This window comes from Melopsittacus undulatus, chromosome 5, assembly GCF_012275295.1.
Source record: "Melopsittacus undulatus isolate bMelUnd1 chromosome 5, bMelUnd1.mat.Z, whole genome shotgun sequence".
NCBI classification, from domain to species: domain Eukaryota; kingdom Metazoa; phylum Chordata; class Aves; order Psittaciformes; family Psittaculidae; genus Melopsittacus; species Melopsittacus undulatus.
Window position 1 is genome coordinate 10,223,053 of NC_047531.1, and position 22,572 is coordinate 10,245,624.

The following is a 22,572-nucleotide window of genomic DNA, read 5'->3' on the forward strand; positions in this document are numbered from 1 at the left end:
TTTTTTTTCTAAGGGGTTGTTGAAAACAAAATACTATGAAATAATTTATTTTTTTTTAACTTAAAGCTAAACATACACATGCTTATGGATATGAGCTTTTCAGGGGTGGTGGATTTCATGAATGCGTATATATTTTATGGAGAGAATTCTTTGGAAGTTGTAAGATAGGTGAAATTATGAATCACTACAGAGTTACCAGTTTTAACATGAGCATTCTGAGTAGTTTTCTATGAAGAGTAACCCAATTGAAGACATTCTGAAGTGTGCTGAGCCACTATTCTGTGTTTCTCCAAGAAAAGGACCATTGGGAAACAAAGTCACAAATACCAGCTATGAATTTCTAGTGATTTTGATGACATTAAATACTACATGTTCTGGTTTTCTAACAGCTGTGTTAAACATACTGTATGAAGCTGTGTTCTTCTAAGGTTGTGACACGTCCCACACCCTTCTTTCCTTGTGTGCACAATAAAAGTGATAGCTGCTGCTTGGACTCATTCCATCCCAGGGGCTTTTTTTCTTGTTTTAAATCTTTCCCCAAAAGGATGGTGTACGTTCACTGTAACTTTGATGCTGCCTGAACAGAAGCCTCGAAAGAGAGGAGTTGCTAACTTACCTTGGGTGAAAGAAGACTGAACACCTTTGTTACTGAACCATATTCTTAAAGAGATGAGTAAAGGGCCACCACTCCTTGTGGTTGCTTCTTGTAGAAATATAGTCAATATTTTTTACCAGCAGTCCTTTAGCAGCACAAATTCAATCTTGCTGTTGGGAAAGGGTTGGGTTTTTTTCTTCTATTTAAAAGTCTTATTCTTGTATGTTAGCAAATAAAAGAGTTATACAAATGAAGTAACATCTAGCTTTCCTCAGGCCTACACTGCAATTGTACTGTGCTGGGGGCCCTAGAAGTGCACATGGGACTGTCCTGTCTCTACTAGAATCTCTCTGGAGATTTGTAGGGAACTATCAGATTATGCTAGGGCTACAAAAAGCCACTGAGTAGGAGTGAAATAAACTTCTGCTGTTTCTGAACACACCTGAATTGAATGGGAGCTTTTGATTCTTCCAGAATGTTTTCCTCTTTGTCTATGTATAACTATGTAATTGTTCAACATTTGTCTGGAAGAACTGAGAATACAGGGGTTAACATCTCTCTAGTGGATTGCTGCTAGTAACAGTGTTCTCGGACACTTCATTGCAATGAATAAACATAACTTACTGTAGCTTAAACTTGGGAACCTAACTTAATATTAATGTGTAAATTTGAAATAGAAACAGGTTGTATTCTTGGAAAAACGTGCTTCTCGACTAAGGTAAATCCAGAAATGAGACTGAAAATTACAAAGAAAGTTAACTTTCTTCTACCTATTTTTAACAGTCTGGTCTATCTATGAATCAAATATTTACCTTGAAGTTTGCAGCTGATGCAGCAGTTACAGTATATTGCATGTTATCAAATATCCCAACTGAACAATACCCTGCTATGTTCTGCGGGTTAGCTCTGCATTGACTACAGGACAAAAACTGATTCATTATGAGTCTTTAGGGAATTGGCTTTTCTTAACAAAGGCCATGACACTGGGAGGAACAATGGGTATTCTCCAATAGGGGTGAGTTTTTAGTTAGGATAAAATACCAGAGCATCAAAAGGAGAGGTAATGGCTTTATCTTGTATTCTTGTTCAACAACTTATTCATGAAACTAACCTTGGGGGTTTGGGTTTTTTTGGTATCTTCCTTTTAATCAGTCCAACTCTGTTATGTCAACTTGAGTTGAAATCAGAAGTTTCCTTGAGTGTCCAAGGTCTGGGGGATCTGTAAGTGGAAAAAGTTGAGCACTCTCTGAAACAGAGAAAAGAACAAAATGAACTGGAAAATTGAAAGCCCCAGTGAAAAGACAAGAATTAAGTTCACCACTGAATTTCAGAGCAGAGTTCACATGCAAGTTTCTCATAGCTGCTTATGCAATTCTAATACTGTGTCTTGCTTGCATAAATAGAAAGTGTAATACCCTGATACTTCTCTTAAGGGCAGTAATTGCATGCCTCTTAAGGGCATACAATTCATACAATAGTTCTTGTTCAGCGGATGAGTTAGGACTGGAGGCTATGTGTGGGTTTGGTTTTTATTTTGTATTACAAGAGTTCTGAACTGAGCCTGTTCACTTTGCAATGGGGATGGGGTGTGACACACATGATGGCATAGTGGTAAAACCCCAAACAAAGCAAGCTCACCAATCCCCCTCCAACCACATATCTTGAATTAAAATGAGTGAACGGTTCTCTAGCAGCAAAATTTAGTATCTGATAGGTTTACTTGAAAGATAATTAACTATATGATCCGGTTGGGTGGACCTTCAGTTGAAGCTTTTCCTGTTCCATGACCAATAACATTTTATTGTTCTCGGTGTATGTTGCTGTTGTCTGATGAAGTGTAGCCTCAGTAATAAGGCATTCAGGTGACTGGGGAAAAAACCCAATACATCTGTATTTCTTTCAAAATAACTTTCAGTTCATTCTATTGCAAAGTGATTTTTGTTGTCTTACAGGAATCTGTTCTCTCTGCTGACTGCAAAAAAAGAGATGTAATCTAGTCAAATAGATACGCAAGATGAGGGAAGGTGTTACGCTAATTGCTGTTGGTCTTCCCAGTTTTATATTTTGGGGGCAGACTTTCTGTTAAAAATAACATGAAGAAGTAAAACATTAGAACAAAAAGAAATGAAAAGGACATGAGCATATTGGGATAAAACTAATTGCCTAATGGGGATTAAAAAATAAAAGAATGTAGCTAATAATCTGAAACATTTTTCCTTTTTTGAACATAACTTCTGAGCTAAATTCTTGCTTCCTTTATATTTTCCTCTAAGGAGAAATCTACTTACATGAAACAAAATACTGGGTGTTTGAGTAATGTATGTGAATACATTCTTACTATGAACAAGTTGTAATTCTCTGTGCTTCTGTCAGCTGCTATAATGTTTTATATATTGAAATGAAAGTATAGAAATACATATCAACGAAAGTATAGAAAACTGAGACTTTTCCTAACTTATTACAAATTTTGTAATAAAAATAATTTTTCAGACACAGGCTTCATGTCCTCTTGATCGCAGACCGTTTCAGGCAGTATGCAGACTTGATGCATTAGAAGAGCAGATAAAGGTAAGTTCCAGACTTACTTTCTTAACAAACTTTAGTCACAGGAAACCACAAGTTTTGCCACAACCTTTTATTTGTATGTCTGTGTTAAATAAGGTTTCCTAATGAAATAATTATTACTTTAATGGTTTTGTTACATATTTGAAGCTAGGAATTATTCTTAATTGTATTTTTTTCAAAGAAAGTGTTTACAGTAACAGTAATCACAAAGGTGCTATTGATACGGCTGTTCAGCCTGGAGAAGAGAAGGCTGCGTGGAGACCTCATAGCAGCCTTCCAGTATCTGAAGGGGGTTACAGGGATGCTGGTGAGGGACTATTCATTAGGGACTGTAGTGACAGGACAAGAGGTAACGGGTTGAAACTTAAACAGCAGAGGTTTAGATTGGATCTAAGGAAGAAATTCTTTACTGTTAGGGTGGTGAGGTACTGGAATGGGTTGCCCAGGGAAGTTGTGAATGCTCCATCGCTGGCAGTGTTCAAGACCAGGTTGGATGAAGCCTTGGGCAATATGGTTTAGTGTGAGGTGTCCCTGCCTATGGCATGGGGGTTGGAACTGGATGATCTTCAGGTCCTTTCCAACCCTAACTTTTCTATGATTCTATGATACTTTATAGTATCTTTGAGTGTTCCTGATGCGTCTAAGAATGGAAGTATAGTAATTGGTCTCAGCATGTTTTTAACTAGATTTTGTGAACAAGTGCTATATCAAGTAGCACACACTCTTGTCTCTTTGTTTTCTAGCAGAGGTAAAACTATTATGTGCACAGCCTCCAGTCCCCAGACAAAAACACATTAAGGCAAGAGGAATCTATTAATGCTAAACCTTGTTCAACCTAAATTTCTGATTTTTTTTCCAGCTGAAATTCTTAATAATACTGCTGCTGCTGTGGAGATAAGTTTGTCAAGTAGGAAAATAAAGCGTTCTGATAAATTATTTTGAAAATTTATATAGAATGATGCTGAGAATTCCTTGGACAGTTTTGAAATTCTGTGGTGAAACGATGGTTAGAAGAAATTTCTAAGGTGGTGGGTTTGCATTTTGAAAATAAAAAATTTTAAAGGTTTAGAAAATAGGCTCCTACTGCCCATTTCTTGTGCTTCTAGAGGCTCAGGTGATCAACTGCAGAAGTGTCCTCACAGCCACAGGTATTTCCTTCTCATAGAAAACCACACTGGTATATTTTATCTTCTTTATTTCTAAAGAAACAAGCAGCTGAAACAAGTTAAACTGAAGCTTTCATTTGGAAGTTTTCAAGTGGAAGAGCTTAAAGGCTGTATCAAAATACAGTTTGAAAGGTTCTTTATTTGTAGAACTGCAGTGTAAACAGGTGAGCAGAGAATAAGGGTCCTGCTCTGAAAAAGAGCCACTGGAGCATAAGTGTAGATGGAATTTGTACACAGAAATGCTGACACAGTAGTCAGTATTAGCTGTGGCACAGTCAGGACATTGGTAGTTTTCCCTTTGTGATAGTCATAACTAGAATGATAATAGCTTAAGGAGTTGTGTATAGACCTAGGATTCTAGAATGAGGAAATACAGAATATCTGATGCAAACAGTTGCAGTGTAGCCATTGAAATAAACTTCATAATATGCAATAAAGTTTTACTGCTTTCTTAGAATTTTGAAGATGGGGAGCAGGGGTTGAAATGTGATGCAAAATCCATCATTTGTTGTACTCCAGAGGAAAATCAAGTGCATTTTAATTATGAGGAAGTATTTGAAATTGGTAGTTCACTGTTTTGCTGAGCTGAACCTTACATATTCAGATCAACCAACTTAGTTTAAAACAACCTTAGCTTCCAAATTCTTGGTGGAAGGTAGTGCATAGCTTTGAGATACTTGCCATGGCAATCTGAATGTTCAGGGATTATTGGTCTTGTGGAATCAGTATGCATCTCTGGCATAGCCAATGTATATCTTGAGGTGGGATTTTTAACTATTTCATGAAAAACAAATTAAAAAAATATAAAATCTGCAAACAGATTAAAAAAGTAATAATTTTAAATGTTTTCAGGTTCTTCTGTTTGAGCTTGTTTTCTCTGTAGACCTTAACCATCCTTCAATAAATTTAAAGCTCATGTGTATTGAGATTTGAGACTGGATTGATTTTATTTTTCAATACAGGTTCAGGTTAAAAAGCAACTAAGGAGGAAGGAAGAAGACAAACACTGTGCCTGCAATAAAGGAAAATATAGCCATGCTAAGAGAAGAAACTTTGTGAGGTTGGTCATCCATGTAGTTTCAAGCATTCTAGTTGGAATATTCAAAATATATAAAGTCAACTGTTTTGAGGTATACGTCCCAGAAAAAGTCTAGAAAGAAGAAGTTTATTTTAAAATAAACTATTTCTATCAGTGGTGGTTTAGCTTTACTTTTTATCACTGATGTAATTCCCACTTGAATACTTAGAATAGCAAGCAAGAAGTAAGGAGTAGTTTATTCCATGCATTGAATTCTGTGAAATTTGCATTTTTGAAGACATTCTGACAATTTTTTTATTAATTAGGATTTTATGGCTAGATCATATTTTAACAATAGAAATCTTTCTCTTTGGTTATCTAAACAGACATTCCCTTTCTTGTATGTTATCATAAGCATTTGTGGTGTTCTTGTTTCGCTATAAAACATAGTTGTAGTCAAGAACTGATTTTATTCTAGTGAGATTGAGAGGGGATGTGGAAGTAACATTCTTGTTTTGAGAAGCTTTATCTTATCACATTTGTTGCATTGTATAGAGGGAAGCTCAGCATTACACAGACAAATTTCACTAACTAGTGTTAACCTAAAGCTAGGGTTTCATGGGATGTATGATATATAGAGTTCTTGAGATTGAATTTGATGCAGACCACTACAGAAAAGATAATGGGAACTAAATTACCATTTTTGGGGTCTTGTTAGAATATAAATAAGGTTGGTCTTTGCCTCTTACTGTTCTGAACCACCACTGACTTTGATATTCTCAAAAGTATTTATGAAAGCAGGTTATAGCATTTTTCACATGTGAAATCAAGCAAAATTACTCATTCAGGTTTAATATGCAGGATATCAACTTTTAACATGTAAATGGATTTTCTTCTTTTACATCTGTAAACTTTTTGAAGTGCTATGGGGTTTAATATATGGAAGATGATATGCATGATGCAAGTTCAGGTTTTAATAGCAGGCAAACCTTGCACTTAAGAGCGCACAAAATGAAAATTCCTTAAAATAGGAGCTGATTCTGTTTGGATGCATACACTTAGCTCAGCTATGCCCAGAAATAACTTATGTAATATTTTCTGTTAATCTTGCAGAAGAGCTGTATGGCCAGACAGAGAGCACTTAGCAGCACGATTAAGCAAAGTTGTGAAGAAAAAATACAGTAAGTTGGTATTTGCTAGAATGTGCTAGGTTTTGGTAGGGAACACTAGAATTTCTTTCCTGATGAGACAGGTTATTATTTTATTGTTATTAGTATTGCTTACATTTGGACTTGAAAATCAAATACTAAGGAATGGAAGCATGAACTTAGAGAGCAAAATTGCAGTATGTGAAATTACTGTTGTTAGTTTCCTTGAAAGACTGCCTCTTCAATTTCAGTCACAAGTGAAATGGACTTAATTTAAGCTTAATATCATTTTCTGCAGAGTTAATGACTAGCTTTTATTCACAGGAAGCTTTTTCTGTGAGATTTCAGACACAAAAAAAACACTTAGCTGTATTTTGGGGTTGCTGTTGCGTGAGGCTTGTTTAATAGATATTGTTGGGCAAGTATGTTCGTAACTTCTGAAATTAAGCAAGTATCTGAGGTGAAAATGGCTCGATATATAACAAGCTTTTGTGAAGGCACATGCCTTGTAATTTTACTCAGTTTGTATGTAAATACATTAAATACACTTGAGATACATTTTCATTAACCTCTCATTGCATTTATGATATTGATAAATAAAAACTAATGCTGAATTTAAGATTGGAGTTTTGTTTCTTATTGCACGCAGGTAATATTTTGTATGACAAACGAAACAAGAAAGCTTTGTCAGTGAAGATAAACAAGGTTAGTTCTAATAATGAAACACCTGGGAACTTTTTTTCATGAAAGCATTTATAAAGCTACCTTCTGCTTGTTTTTAAGGTTAAATTCAATTCGTTAATTTTAGTATGATTCAAACTATGGGGGTTTTTTCTTGAAGGTGTTAATTAGAACATAATGTTCTAATTGGTAGGTGATATGAGCTTCTCAGACTGAACAGCTTTGTGGTGGTAAATACTTTCATTTGGATTAATACTGTAACTACCATTTTTTCACTTTCTTCACCAGAAGAAGATAGTGTCAGCTACAAGATGCTAATCAAGTACCATTATATGAAGGTTTTCATTATTCTCATGAAAATATGCAGGTCTAATCGACCAAGTAGTAAGCAATGGACATTTGCCATGGTCTTTTGAGTAGCTGGTGGCCTGAGTTGTCACTTTATTTGATGCTTATACACCATAGTTCTCAGAGGTATCTTTAGCTCCAGCCTTCCCCTTCTAAATCAGCTATTTAGAACTTTTGATTCTTTTACCATTAAAGGTACCTTCCATTTAAGTGAAGAGGTTTTGAACTGGAAGGATAGGGCTTAATGGTAGATCAGTGTCTAATTTGTCTCCAGGATTGGTGAATGCTTTCCTATCTGGCCTCACTGATTTATTGTGCACTGTTAAAATAGCATTAATGTCTCAAATGTCACCTGTTGCAAGAAGGTACATAAACAAAAGCAGAACCATTAAAAACCTTCAGGAGGAGGTACAGGGCTGAATTACCCAGTAAATTGTCAAAAATTAACTTAAAAGAAAGCACTGATTTACAAAACTTCACCTCTTAAGGATATTTGTGGAACATCTGGATAGCTTTTTTTAGATGGAAAAATGTTAATGTTCATAATGATAGTATTTTTAAAACAACACAACACCTTTTTAGGAGAAGCTTAGAATTTGCACACTGTTGAAACAGGATGTGTTCCCATCAAAATCAGCTGTCTGTGCCAAACTTTGATGGAGCATATGGGTAATGAGTGCATACTTGGGACAAGTATTTATATACAGGAATGTTTTAGTCAGATTCAAGGTGGCATTAACCCTTTAGGTGAAAGGGTATAAATGGGTCAGTGTAGGTATGTGTGTCAGTCTGTTAGTCTAATGTCTATAGGGTTGTTGTTTTGGGGTTCTTTTGGCCCTACAGGCAGCTCAGTGCGCAGCAGCAGAGTCTGCTGCACACAAGGCAAAAGCAGTTACACTAACATTCAGTGGGTGGCTAGGTGTTGTTAACAATTGCAATAGAAGGTGATATTTGTTCAAATATGGAATGGATTCTGAGTATTATACCTTTGTGCGAGGACCCAGTAAAGAGACACACCAGTCAATCTTCTTTTTGTAATCCTGCCTGAAGGCAAAGGAGAATCCCAGCTACTTGCATTTAGGTTTTCTTGTTACTCTGAAACCAAACCTTCAGTGAACTGCTGCAAAGGGCTTTGTCTGAAGGTACTAGTGCTGTAACTCATCTGGTTCATTAGATAGCAGAAGCAGAAACTGAAACAGTAAGGATCAGGCTCATTTATTCATCATTTCTATATGGAGCATTAAAGATTTTGCCTATATAAAATACAAAGTTAATCTGCAAAGAACAGATGTTGAAAATTTGGAGACTGAATAGAGATTTGTTTGTGTAACTGCAGATCTCTGCATATAACTATGAAGCTACTATGTGCCTGCTTTTTGTGAGCTAGTCTTGCTGATGTGGTGTAAATTCAGTGCATCTTAATGTATTATACGTTAATTATTTTATTCTGGAAATCTTTAAATCATGATATTTCTTTTGTAGCCCAGAAGGCAGACCTGCTGGAACGAGTGCTTCAGAACTAATTTCTTCAGCACACTTCCAGCTCGTGGTAGCAATGAGGAATCCTCTTTTAGCTGTAGAAGTGACTGGTTAGTATGTACTTTTTTAAAAAAAAGGTCATTAATAGAAGTGATTATTGAAAATTATGGTGGTAGAAAGTTACCATTTGTAACTTCTTGTATGAAATTTGTATTTCAGTACAGAATTCACAGAAGTCGATGCAGCAATCACACATAAGAGACATGCACTGGAGTTGTCCTGTTCATCTGCGATTGCTAGAGTTGAAAGGTATGTGTTCTGCATTCATAGTGCAAAGGCTCTTAATGTAAGACTTTAAGTTTGGAATTTGATGAATTCAGATTACTCTTTAGATAGAATATCGTTTGATCATAAAACTAAATAGTGTTTGCATGTAACCTGTTAAATTTTTGTGTATTTGTCACATGCTATTTTTATGTCAGCATATTACTTTCTGTATACCTTAATGCTTTTCTGATACTTACGACAAGCATAGTAACTCCAGTGACTTGTGGATCTTAATATGCACAAATGTGCTTCAAATATGGTTTGTATTTGGAAGTTACTGTTCCATGTGCTGCTTAAATTATATCTATCACTAGAAATAAGACTGTTTGCTTTAACATGAGTCAAATTCTGATTTACCACCTGCTTCCAGTACTCCTTTCTCATGCATTGGTTCCGACTTCTTTCTGTAACTGTTTATAATCAAACGCATTTAGAAGGAGACAGGAGGGGTTCTATCAAATGAAGCTTAGAACATAAAGTAATTTCTTTCGTCAAAGAGCAGATGCATGTCAAAATACCCTAAGGGTGTCTTCATGAATGTAAAGCAGAAGCATAAAACCCTCCTGATTTTAAAATAACATGGTAATAATTTGGTCTATGATCTCAGTTTCACTATGTATCTCTTTACTTTCTTTGGCATAAAACAAAGGCTAAAGACAGAAGAGCAAGTGAAGACATTTTTAATTATAAGGTGGAAGTAGGATTTAAATACTAATCTTTTTTTTGCACATACTTTTCCTTACGGAAAGTTTCATTCCAACTTGGTGAGAACTGAAAAATTGTAGATGGGTAACTAAACTCTGGTTTTGCACAAGGTTTGCTGAGGGAGTCTAAATAAGTATATATTTGTTTGATTTGGTTGGGGGAAAAAAGAGACATCTTTACTAAATTGTCCTGTTAGGTTTTGATGCACAAAAAAAGGCTGTTCTTCTGCTAACGTGCTAAGTCAGTGTTCTATTTTCAGTAGCAGAGCCTACTAATTTGGAGGAGGTTGTTCTATGTTTGGCTTTGAAGAAAGCCAAGTGTGTCTTACTTTAACATAACATAACTTGTTCAAACTGTTTTACTAGGTTAGGCAATAACATAAACCTGAAATTAAATATGAGCAGGGAAGTTTAGTTTGCTGTCAGCTTTGGCTTTCTCTCCAGCTGTGGTGAGGTTGGAAGTGTCATAGTTGCCTAATGTTTTGGGTTTGTGCATTGTTTCCAAAACTTGCTACAGGCAGCTAAAACAACTCATGCTAATGCTTTTACTTTTGCAGAATTCCTTTAATGTCTTATGGAGCTGAAGCTGAGACCTTTCTTCTCACTTCTACTACAGTGGCAGGGACAATTCTTCCAACGAACGTCAGGCCTTTGGAAAACTTTGGTAAACTTTTTTTTTGTAAGTTTTATTTATAGCTCATGTGGAATACTGTTAAATTAGATCCTTAGAAAGCAAAGTGGAATGTATAGTTACAGTTAACAGGGAAAATGAAATGTTTTGGTGCAGTTTGGTACTATTTCAACATCATCTGGTCTGTTTCTGAAATTAGAATATGGAAGATGAACCAGCCACCCCAAAACATACATAAGTATTCTTCATTTGAAGATAAAAATAAGTATTGTGTGTGACTTAATTCCATTTCTAAATTCAACACTTTCTTTATTGTTACAATTTATTTTCTTACTGCTCAAGGATAAATCTCATTTTGATGTATTATGAATGGCTTGATATATTTCAGCAGTATATTGTACAATGTGAAGACCAAATCGTTTCCTGACAGAGAAGAAGAGTAGTGGGGGAACAGTGCAGTGTATGGATCTGTTTCAGTATGCCTACAAGCTCTACAGGGCAAAAGCTTGCAGAAGTGCTTGAGCTCCAGGATCTGGTAGGAATTTAGCAGAAGACCTTCTTCCAGTTACTTTAACAGCCTCTCTCTCCATAGTCAGCAAGAATGTAGTTTCTCTTCCAACAGGCTGCACAAGTTCAAAGAAGTGAAAACAAAAGAATGCTGGATTTTAAGGCTAGGGTTAATACCTTCTTTGAACTGGGAATTACGCTATTTTCACTTGACTAGTAGGCAAAGAGATAGGGGAGGTCTGGGTCTGATGGCTTACAAGAATTGAGGAAGTGAATGTCTGGGAAGAGTTTAGTAGAAAGATTGTGGAAAAAGATGTTTTACTCTTTCATATTCTTCATTCTTTTTAAAGGTACATATTTCACCTCCAGATTGACCAGTGAAAAATGTATAGGTTGCTCCTTAGGGACTCTGATGCTTGGCAATGCAATTTAACTATTTCAGCTTCTAGTATGAATGAGTATACATGCTAGCTCCTGTCTCCTGACTTCTAATCAAATTTCTACTTACACAGTCAAGCTTCTTTGTTAGTATGCACCAGAAGCATTTTAACAACAACAAAAACAACCACCAACCCCAAAACCAGTATCTTCTCTCTCTTTATCAGGAAGATAAAGAATATTTAAATAAGCTACAGATTATTTTTCAACATTAGGCTGTTTACAATACGTGAATAAACAGTCTAACTTTGTGTGTGCGCTCACAGCCCAGAAAGCAATTTTATACTGGGCTTCAAAAGAAGTGTGATCATCAGGTTGAAGGAGGTGATCCTGTCCCTCTGCTCTCTTGAGACCCCACTTGGAGTGCTGTGTTTAGCTGTGGTTTACCTCCAGAGGAGAGTCAAGAGGATGATCAGGGGACTGGAGTACTTCCCATATGAAGACAGGCTGAGAAAGTTGGGGCTGTTCAGCCTGGAGCAGAGAAGGCTGCGTGGAGACCTTATAGCAGCCTTCCAGTATCTGATGGGGCCCTACAAGGATGCCAGGGAGGGTCTGTTCATCAGGGACTGCAGTTACAGGACAAGGGGTAACGGGTTTAAATTTAAGCAGTGGAGATTTAGGTTAAATATAAGGAAGAAATTATTCTGAGGGCGGTGAGGCAGAGGAACAGGCTGCCTGAGGAAGTTGTGAATGCTCCATCCCTGGCAGTGTTCAAGGCCAGGCTGGACAGGGTCTTGGACAACTGGATGTAGTGTCAGATGTCCCTGCCCATGGCAGGGGGTTGGAACTAGGTGATCCTAAGGTGCTTCACAACCCAAACCCTTCTGTGATTCTATGAATTGTTGATAATATCAGCAGCTAATTTATAAATGCTCATAACATTGTCAACTCCTAAGGCAGAACATGGGACTGTAAGTCCTTTATGCTGGTTTTTGGAGAAGTGGCAGATTTTGAATTTGAGTCTTGATCCTGAGAAGGAAATTCTTTTTTTCCTCCAGATATTTTTGTTTTACAACTCATAGTGTTGCCTTCAGAGTTGTGCTAAGGGTCATAGAAGTATCAGTGATGTATAACTACTGCCTGAATCTTCCCTGCAGCTGCTGCAGGGTTTTTAGGTTCTCTGACCACTAAATCAGTGCATCTACAAATACCATAATGGTTTAAGTCGGCATTAGGCAATTCCTTTGTGTGACTAAAATATTCTTAAATAAAGATTCAGTGGGCTGAAATCCCTTGTATTTGGTCCAAGTCCAAAGCTGCTGAAGCTTGTCAGTTAAAATTTACAAGTAGTAAGGAATGCTAAAAAGGGGGCCGTGCTTCACAAGTAGACTTTGAAAGTGCCACAGAAATAACTTGTCTTTTAATTCTGTCAGGATTCCCACATTCCACTTGTATTCTGGTGGTGGCACTGGTGGTTGTTGTTATTACAGAGTGATTTTTTTTCCCCATGAATAACCACAGATATTAAATATTTGTTATGACATGTAACATCCGTCGTGTGTTCCTGGCTATTGTAGGAGGTGTTAAGACATAGAGACAGCCCCATGTGATGGAGTAACTGCTGGTTAACCACTGTGAAGTCCCTTTCTGACAAAATCACTGGGCACACTGTTACAGTAGATGCCTCAGATAGTGCGAGTCGCCAAAAGAACTCCTTTGGAAGTTCCTTACAACACGCGTTGTTTGGCTTTTAAGTACATGGTACCTTCTATACAGTGGATTCTGTTGGGTTTCATTATCTGGAGTGGTAATTTGATCATTTTTGTTCAGACATCCAGAACTGTATTTTTTCATATTCAGGCAAATTATTATGTTTACAGGGGAGGTCCGAGGAGGTGATTAGAATCCTGTGCTCTGCTCTAGCCTTTTAAAGGCTAGCTAGGTGCTTGTGAAGTTAATTCTCTAAGGTTATCGGATTACATGTTTGGATTTAATTGGCATTCTGCTAACAAAGTAGTAAGGCAGTGGAAAGAGACTTTTGTGTTGTTACTCACTTGTCTTATTCCCATTTTATTTTTATATAATCTGTTTAAGAATACATTAAAGAAGTATACATGAAACAATAACTTTATACAGAGTATTAGAATCAGGTGTTTTAGTGTGATGTGATAAACTTATTGCAAAAATCCATAGCAGTTAATCTTAGCAAGTTTCCACTATTTGTGTATGAAATTGAAGCTGTAAAAAAGAATTACATATCAAATTCTTGATGCTTTCTGAAATCTACATATAGTATGAAACAAATTAATGGACATCTCAAGAAATTTGGTTCTGAAGTATTACATTCAAGTCTATTTTCTTAATTATCATTAGTCTTTAGTTCCTGAGCTGTCCTTCATTAACTTTCTTTCTTAGGTAGCAAGAGTACAGTCTGTTCCCTTTGGAGTGAATATAACCCTTGGCTTCCTTACAAAGGTTTTTGTCCGGTTGTGGGTAGCGTGAAATAAATTAATGCAGTATCAATAGAAGAACTCCTGTGCTGCTATATGTGACTTACAGTTATTCTTCTTATAGCTTTAGTTCTGGGGTTAAACTCTTAGCCTACCCCAAGACTTGCACTCTTGATACGGTTTTTAGGTGCTGTAGACACCCGGAGTGCCTTGTTGGAAGTTTTAAGTCCAGTTTGCTGTGGAGCATGTAAGGTCTGTCTTATAACTGCTGAAAGAGTTTGCACTGTCCAACATTTGATTCTGTATAGAGATAAGTTGTCATTGCTGTTTCCTACGTGGTCATCCACTGATGGCCATTTAACTGCATCACTGCCTGTAGTACTGAGGCTTCACTGCCAACAGGTCTAGATTATAGAATGCCAGGAACTGCTATATACTGTGGCAGCATTTCATGCTGAATCTTAAATTGTATTATTTGAGGATATCTGTTGAACCAGTTATGTTTTTAACTGTTTGGATAAATGGTTATTACCAGACTTTAATGAATTCTGCTTTTATTAGAATCCTTAGGTAATGGATATGCTGTTGCATGTACCCAAGAAGGAGAAGAGAAAAAGCAAGCTTCTGGCTCATCTGGTACTAGAGGAACTAGAAGGAAATCGGTTACTACTACTCCTAGAAGAAGGTCTGCACGAAACAGCAAGACTGAGACTCTGTGTCCATCTCGGAGCTCACCTCGGTCAAGCAGCTCTGCGTGCAGTGCCCCTGATGGCAACAACCCATCTCTGAATAAATCTCCTTCAGAACCAGAGAAGGCTCCTCCAAAACGGAAGTCTAAACGAGCAGCTAAACAGCAAACACCAGTGGCTAAAAAGAAACTGAGAAGTTCTGCACGTTCTGAAAAGCCACCCAGTGATTCAGTGGAAGGTGATGTTGCTGAGCCTGAAGCAGTTGTGACGTTAGATAAAGACCAACAGTCAGATAATGAAAGCACAAGCCTTCCACAGAAGGATAACACAGAAGCAGAATCTGCTAATGGATTGGAAAGCTGTAGTGAACATGCAGAGACTGAGGAAACTACAGGAGAACGTGACAAAGATGAGGATACTTCAGGCAGTGTGGATGCAAGTAGTTCTAATGTGCAAGAACCTCCAATGCTAACTTCAGGAGGTGAAAATCAGGAAATCAAAGTAGAAGATGTTACTGAAAAAAATGTGGATCTTAAGGATCAGGAGATCTGTAAAGATGCTCTTGAACAAATGGAAACAGTAGCTAGTCCCAAAGATGAAGTGTGTGATCATTCAACTGTTGAAGAAGTAGATCAGACATTGTCTACTCCTCAGAATGAATTAATGGAGAGCATAGAAACCTTGGCAGAAGTAGATCAACCCATAGCTAGTCCAGAAAATGAACTGTTGGAATGTCCAGAACCTCCGGGAGAAGATCAGCCATTAGAGAACCCCAGAAGTGAAATGCCTGAATGCCCAGAAGCCATAGAAATAGAGGATTCCAAGGCTGAAGAAAAACCAGTAGTAGACTGTACAAGTACAGATACTGAAAACCTAGAAACTGTTCAAGATGAAGAACCAGATATATTAACACAGAGTGTTTCTGTGGACAGTACATCAGAACAGTGCTTAAAAGAGAGCGCTGTGCCAGAAAGCGAAGAAGGTAGAACTTCAGAGACACCCCAGGTAAATGTTGAACATAAACATTTTGGTGAAGATAACAATGAAATGATACCGATGGATTGTGATTCATTTTGCAGTGACCAGAATGAAGCTCAGGTTGAACAGTTACCACCAGTTGCAAGTACAGAGCAAGACGAAGTAAACTCCGTACAGTGTGATGTGGAAAACTGTACATCAGTTTCAGGACTCTCTGATGAAAAAGATGAAACTGTTCCTCAAGAGAGAGAGTGCCAGTCTGAACTCAAGAAGGATAAAAAGACTCGGACTAGAAGATCTAGGTTTCACTCTCCATCAACAACTTGGTCTCCTTCTATGAGAGAGGGCAGGAAATCTCAGTCACCGTCCCCTAAAAGGGAGATGACCGGAGAAAGGAGCTCACGATCACCCAAGAAGGAAACTGGGAGGGAGGGAAGGAGATCCTTATCTCATTCTCCAAAGAGAGAGACACTCAAAGATGAGAAAAAAACACCATCTCGATCTCCCAAAAGGGAAACTATCAGGGAAAGCAGGAGATCATCATCTCGGTCAAGAGCTAAAGATTTGTCTCCGAGGCAAAAATCTAGATCTCGAAGCAGTGATAGAGACAGTCAGAGAAGAGATCGTGACAGAGAAAGAAGAAATAGGAGGTGGTCTAGGTCACGGTCACGATCTCGGTCGAGGTCCAGATCTAGGACAAGAAGTAAAGGCTCTTCATTCTCTAGAAATGAGAGGGACAGTCATTCACCTCGATGGAAGGACAGATGGACAAATGACAGCTGGAGGAGTCCCAGAGGAAATGATAGATACAGAAGAAATGATCAAGAGAAACAGAATGAAAGTCTTAAAAAAGAGAAGGACAATACAGAAAAAAACAATGATGATCAGTGTTCTTCGGACAGTAGGAGGAATGATTGTCCAGACTGGGTAATGGAAAGGATAAACTCAGTTCCTGAAGTCAGGAACAGAGAGAGAGAGAAACCACATTGGGAAGATAGCAGGTATGACAATTCAGGACACTCTTGGAATAAAAACTATGGCTCAGGTTGGATTCGAAGTCGAGGGAGGGGTCATCGTGGCCGAGGTGGACGTGGAAGAGGTGGTTTCATGTATGGAGACCAGAGTGAGAATCACTGGCAAAATAGAAAACCTGTCTCAGGGAACCCAGATGGTTCTGGGAATGAAACCTCAAGGTTCTCAGAACATCAGCCATACAAGCGTAAGAATGAACAAGATTACTCTTTCGATACACCTGCTGACAGATCTGGGTGGACATCTGCGTCCAGCTGGGCTGTAAGAAAGACTTTACCTGCTGATGTGCAGAATTACTATTCAAGAAGGGGACGCAACTCACCAAGCCCACAGTCTGGATGGGGCATGAGGCAAGAAGAGGAGGTGCCTGAACAAGGTATTTGTAGTTTTGAAACCTAAGAGCTTAGTCACAGCTGTAGTAGCTGAGCAGAATCCAAGCCATGCTCTATCGATTCTTAAAAAGAATTTGGGGTGAATCCATGGTCTTTTTGCAATATGGAGAGGTTTAGGTATGGGATCTGGGGATTTCTGGTGTTCTGGTAGCTTAAAAGTTCGTGTTTAAAGACTGCATCTGAAGAGTGCTGCTCAAGTAAATCAATTTGGCTGAAGTGAAATCATATTCTCTTCAAAGTTACTTTTAGCACCTGCATGCCTTCCAAAAAGGGTGATATTTTTTGTCAAGGAGACTTGCATTTGCCTTCACAGACCCACATGCTATATTCTAGCAATGACAGATCACTATGTTGATATTTATCTTGCTTCAATGTAAGCATTTCTTCTTTAAATGCTTTAAAAGTAACATAAGGAGATTTATAAATGCAAACCCCGTACTTTTGCTGTGCTTCAGCATTACAGTTCCTCTAAAGCGTCAATAGAAGTCTCATATTTTGGAGTATTTTATATCTAAAAGGTAACTGCCCTGGTGGAAATAAACTTTCTCGTAGTGAGTTAACTGTGGGTGAGATTAATTCTGAATAGCTAAGAATTCATCCACAGATTATGAATGCCCTGAAGTATTAAAAGTATTTTAAAACACGTGAATTGTATTTAAAAACGATAAAATCCAGTTCAGAAGGCAACCACACTTGCACTTTCCCATTGTCTCCTTGGTTTGTCTTTCATTTTTATCCATTTTCATCCTATAAGCCAGCAGCTTTCTTCCTCTTTCAAAGACAACTGCGTTGGCAGCTTCTTAGTTTTGGGGCAGCTTTGTCAACCTTCAGCCTGCTGCAGGCAGAATTTATTCAGCCTTTAATTGAAAGTGTGGTGCAGTTTACAGCCTTTCGATCACGTAGTTCAGGAGCAATCACCCTGTTAGGTTCACTTCCAACCTCAGTGATCCTGTTAGCCTGTGATCTTTAAAAAGGGTGATTTGGGATGAAGCATAAGGGTTTAAATCCTATTCCCCTTGAATCAGGTGGCAGTGGGTTCCTCAAGGAAGAGATTCTAAGGGAAGAACATGTGAATTATAATTCATCAGCTGTTTCTTAGAACTGATTTCTTGATGCTAAATGTTAACTTTCTGGCTCCTGTTGAAGATAGAATGAGCTACTAAAGTCATTTTTTTAAAGTGGCACCCCAAGAGGTTATTCTTTTACTCCTGGACTTTACCTGTTGTACTATTCCAGGGCTTTTGAACAAGTCTTTCTGAATATGAGCATCTTTGAAACTGTTTGAGGACATTTGATTATTCAGTGGAAGAAAACCCAGCAGAGAATTTCTGTAGTTAACAGGAATGCACAGAGAATGTGTGTGAATCAGGCAAAGGGGAGCAGAGAAGTGCAACATACAACTCACCTTCTGCAATTGCAGAAGCTGGAGAAGTTCTGTTGTCATTCTGCTCTTTGCTGGTGAATTACTGTTTCAGTGTGATGAAATAATTTATTAGCTGTGTTATGGGAGCAGGTAAATAGAAATTCAAACTGCAGGCTTCCATAGTAACCTGAACTTTTTTAAACTCCAAAACTAGCATTTGGCTCACTGACATGTCTGATGATGAGTGCTGTGCAATAATGTAAGGCAGCATCTTTAGAATACTCATATTCTAGATAGCTTTTTGATATTGCATACCTCGTGAAGAGTTGGCTTCACTTTTGCTTTATGAAATGCAGATTTTCTACTTCATATACTACCTGGTTTTTCTTTTGATAGATCCAAACCTCAAAGACCAAGGCAACCAGCAGAGTGATGGTTCTCAGTTACCAATGAATATGATGCAGCAACAAATGAATGTAATGCCACAAGTGAATGCACAGCACCAGCCTATGAATGTCTACCCGTATCCAGTGGGTGTCCATCCTCCTCCCATGATGAATATGCAAGGAAACCCTTTCAGCATCCCCCCTCCAATGCCCATGCATCATCTCCCTACCGGAGTGCCTCTCATACAGGTAGCTGCTCCCACAAATTTGTCTCAGGGATTACCTCCGCCTCCACCTCCACCCCCACCATCTCAACAAGTCAACTACATTGCTTCACAGCAAGATGGAAAACAATTGCAGGTATGCTTTATCAGAAGCCATGGCAAGAGCAGTATCAAAGTAAAACCAGTTTAAGGGTTTCTTACATTGAATACCATAGTCTTGATAAATTTATACTTGCAGTTTCTTTCTCTCTTGCCTGTCTTCTTTTGCCCCACGCTAAATTTAAAGCGAAGGTATCCATGAGGATCTGAGTTGGTTTGGGGCTATAGCTTTTAAATAATAATACACAACCCCATAACTGGGTTTTTGTGGTAACAAGGCGTTCCAGCTGGAAATGGAACACTGAATTTCATCAGTGGTCTCCATTACCTTCTTCTTACAAGTGCCCCATTTCCAAAACTAAGTGTTCTCTTTCAAAACCTGATTCTTAAGCTTTAGGAAATGTTTGAATCCCCTTTTATCAGTGTGTAGGATGTGATTCTCATCCCATGGGGTTTACCAGCAGAGGAAAAATTACCAAGTACTGCGTGGCACCCAGTTGTTCCACCCTTCCATTCTCCAGCTGTCATTGTCTCAGCAGCTTCCTCACACATATGCATTTTCTGTTCTATTCAGTCTTTTGAGCCTTTTTGTTAGTAATTTCCAAGCTTGCTTTGGTATGTTCTGCATCCTCCTTCTTGCCTGAACCTCCAGGGTTTTGCAGGCCCAGTTTGAGATGAACTCCCACTTCATTTCTCCAGTTTGAAAAAGGTTGCTGTGCTTGGGGCAGGTCAGGCCATCTTTTTGTGCCTTTCAAGACATCTTAAAACAACCTTCGTGTATGTGAGCTCTTCCTGTAGCCAGCTGTTTATATTAAGAGCTTTTATATCAGGGAAAGGAATCTGAACAACTAGTAGAAAGCATGGCCCTGCAAGGAGACATAACGCTGCATCTGTGATGTGTAAAGTGCTCTTCAGGGGTTGACTGAGGTTTGTGTTCTGCTTCTGTTGCAGGCTGCTTGCTCTAACCTAAAATGCTTTCCACTGCATTCCAGGTTAAAGAGTGATGTTGTACAACAATGATTTCTAACCCTCTCTTTGCATCCATCATCTCTAAAGATTGGAAGTGAACTGATAAATTGCCTATATTCTTTTCACTTTCAGCTGCTGTTACCATTCATATTCATTAACTTAGAACAAAAGGAGCTTAAGTACTGTGGGAAATGCTGAATGGGGTTATAGGCCATTTGAAATAAAGTATACTCTGCAAGGTACCATTGGAACTAAACTGCTGGTAGACTGCTTGTTGACTTGATTAATGCCTGCTGTCTGTAATGAAAATGTTTTCACAACTGGAAATCTAATGGGTTTAACCTCTAAAACTATAAGAAGTCAGAGTGTAGGGTACAGACCTCTGTGAAACAATATCTAGTGCAGCAGTAAATACGTTTCTGTATGTGTGTATTGCTCAAAAATACAGCTATTTGTCAGCAAAGCCCCTGTTACATTTGTTGCTCTCACCTGCTTTTGTGGAATGGTGTCCCTGAACCTGAATGCTCTTGGGAGCTGCTGCTGCTTTGTCTTTGAGTTTTCACTGAACAAGTCCTTGGTGGTAACACAATAAGAATTACTGAATGCTGCAGGACTCCACCTGTCCTTCCTGTTGAAAGGAAGATAAAGAGAGCGCACTGGTGAGCATCAGCCTGCTGATTGAAACAGCTCAGTATCTGTGTGCGTTTCAAGGAGCTCAAGTTCCTGTTTCAGTATTTTTTCATCTGGATAAATGCAGATGTAAAGGGAGCAGTGGTGATTACCCCCAGGAAAAAAGCAGCAGTTAGCTTAGCCTGCTAGAGACAGGTTGGGAGTGTGGGTTCTTGGCTTTTGCTACAAGTGAGCTGTCTGAGAGCTACTTAATTTCTCAGTTCCAAAGTATCAACAGTGCCTGGGTCTACCCCTGGTGTTTGGAAATGTACAGAAAATGGCTTTTCCTGAGGAACAGATCCTGGTGCTTCAGCCAGCATTTCACCTCTAGGCTCGAGTAGGCTTGTGAGGTGATCTGAAATACATTTGGAAGTTCAAGCTGATAACGAACATGAAAGTAAATGTTTTCTCGGAGCAGCATCCTTGTGATGCAGGAATGCAGGTGTGGTCTGAGGTTACTTGAATGTGTGTTTAAAAACTGTTACTCTGTGACAAGTAGAGAGGTTCTGCAGCCATGAGGTTCCTGCCCCTTGTGCTAACTAACACCTTCCATGCCTGTTTGCAGGGTACTTTGGTTGTTTTATCCTTGGGATCAAAGCAAGAATCTTCACCACCTCTGTGGTGCATGGAGGAGGCTTTACCCTTCAAAGCTTTATCTTTTATTTTCCTCTGACTAGATTTGATACAATGTGTGTACCTCCCCTACTAATGAACAGTGTGGAAATTAGCTGATGAACCAAAGCATGTAGCATTCATGCTCTTTCTGTAGCTGCTGAGACTTCTAGAAAGGCATATTGCCATGCTGAAGGATAAGTGTATTAACTGCTGATAACTTTCTGAAACAGGGTATTCCAAATGCTGCTCATGTAAGTAATAACATGAGTGCTCCAGCCTTGCCTGCTCCAACAGCAGTCCTGGGAAACACGGGAACAGTTCAGGGACCAAGCTCGGGTAATGCAACATCGTCAAGTCACATCAAGAGCGTTAATGCAGCTGTAAAAGTGGGAGAGAACAAAGCAAGTGTGACGGTGGAAGCCAGTGCAGATAGCTCGAAGAAGGACCAGGCAAGTTCAGAGTATACTTATACAGACACTGGTTTTGTATTTATATGTAAGGTATATATTAAATAGATGTTATATATATAATTTTGTACACTAAAAAAAGCAAACCATGACAAGTACCCTTCTGCGTAGTATGCTCACTACCATCACATATGTGGTACCTTTGTGGCAGCTGTAGCACATAAACTAGCAAGCCTTTAAAGCATCACTGTTATGAATATTGCTTTAATTGCTGTGGGACAGCATTCCGGCCTGAGTAAAACACAGGCGGCTTCATGAGGGTTGAAATGTGAGTGAGGGGAGTGTGGTTCTTCCAGTCTCTGTAATACCTTGTATTCTGTAAAGCTTCAGTCTGTCATAAAATGCTGCATCTACAGGCAGTGAAAAATAACACTCAAGTTTGTTTCTTGACCAGAAACTGTTAATTCAAGAAAAAGCGGCACAAGAGGTCAAACTGGCTATTAAACCCTTCTACCAAAACAAAGACATCACTAAGGAGGAATATAAAGAAATAGTGCGAAAAGCTGTAGATAAAGTAAGTGGATCGAGTAATCTGAAATGTGTGTGTTTCAATCCAAGTGGTGTTTGGGGTAATGTCTCAATCTTGTGGGCACAAGTGGTAGTTGCTGGGAAAGGGGAACAGGAAAAGCACAAATACTTTCATCTTTCTCCATCCATGAGAGCTCTCTTGGCTCCTCGCAACATAACCACAT

General features: G+C 38.5%; 1 protein-coding gene across 2 annotated transcripts in view; it reads left to right on the plus strand.

Moving 5' to 3' along the window:
• The window catches only part of SCAF11 (SR-related CTD associated factor 11), a 46,511-nt gene that overhangs the window by 20,909 nt on the left and 3,030 nt on the right, over window positions 1-22,572 (plus strand). For both annotated transcript variants that reach the window (XM_034062826.1, XM_031048034.2), the window contains exons 4-14: window positions 3,086-3,163; window positions 5,289-5,386; window positions 6,458-6,525; window positions 7,142-7,197; window positions 9,004-9,110; window positions 9,220-9,309; window positions 10,589-10,695; window positions 14,559-17,072; window positions 18,848-19,197; window positions 21,644-21,862; window positions 22,275-22,394. In XM_034062826.1, coding sequence (XP_033918717.1) covers window positions 3,086-3,163; window positions 5,289-5,386; window positions 6,458-6,525; window positions 7,142-7,197; window positions 9,004-9,110; window positions 9,220-9,309; window positions 10,589-10,695; window positions 14,559-17,072; window positions 18,848-19,197; window positions 21,644-21,862; window positions 22,275-22,394 — 3,807 coding nt within the window. The remainder of the gene's footprint in view (window positions 1-3,085; window positions 3,164-5,288; window positions 5,387-6,457; window positions 6,526-7,141; window positions 7,198-9,003; window positions 9,111-9,219; window positions 9,310-10,588; window positions 10,696-14,558; window positions 17,073-18,847; window positions 19,198-21,643; window positions 21,863-22,274; window positions 22,395-22,572) is intronic.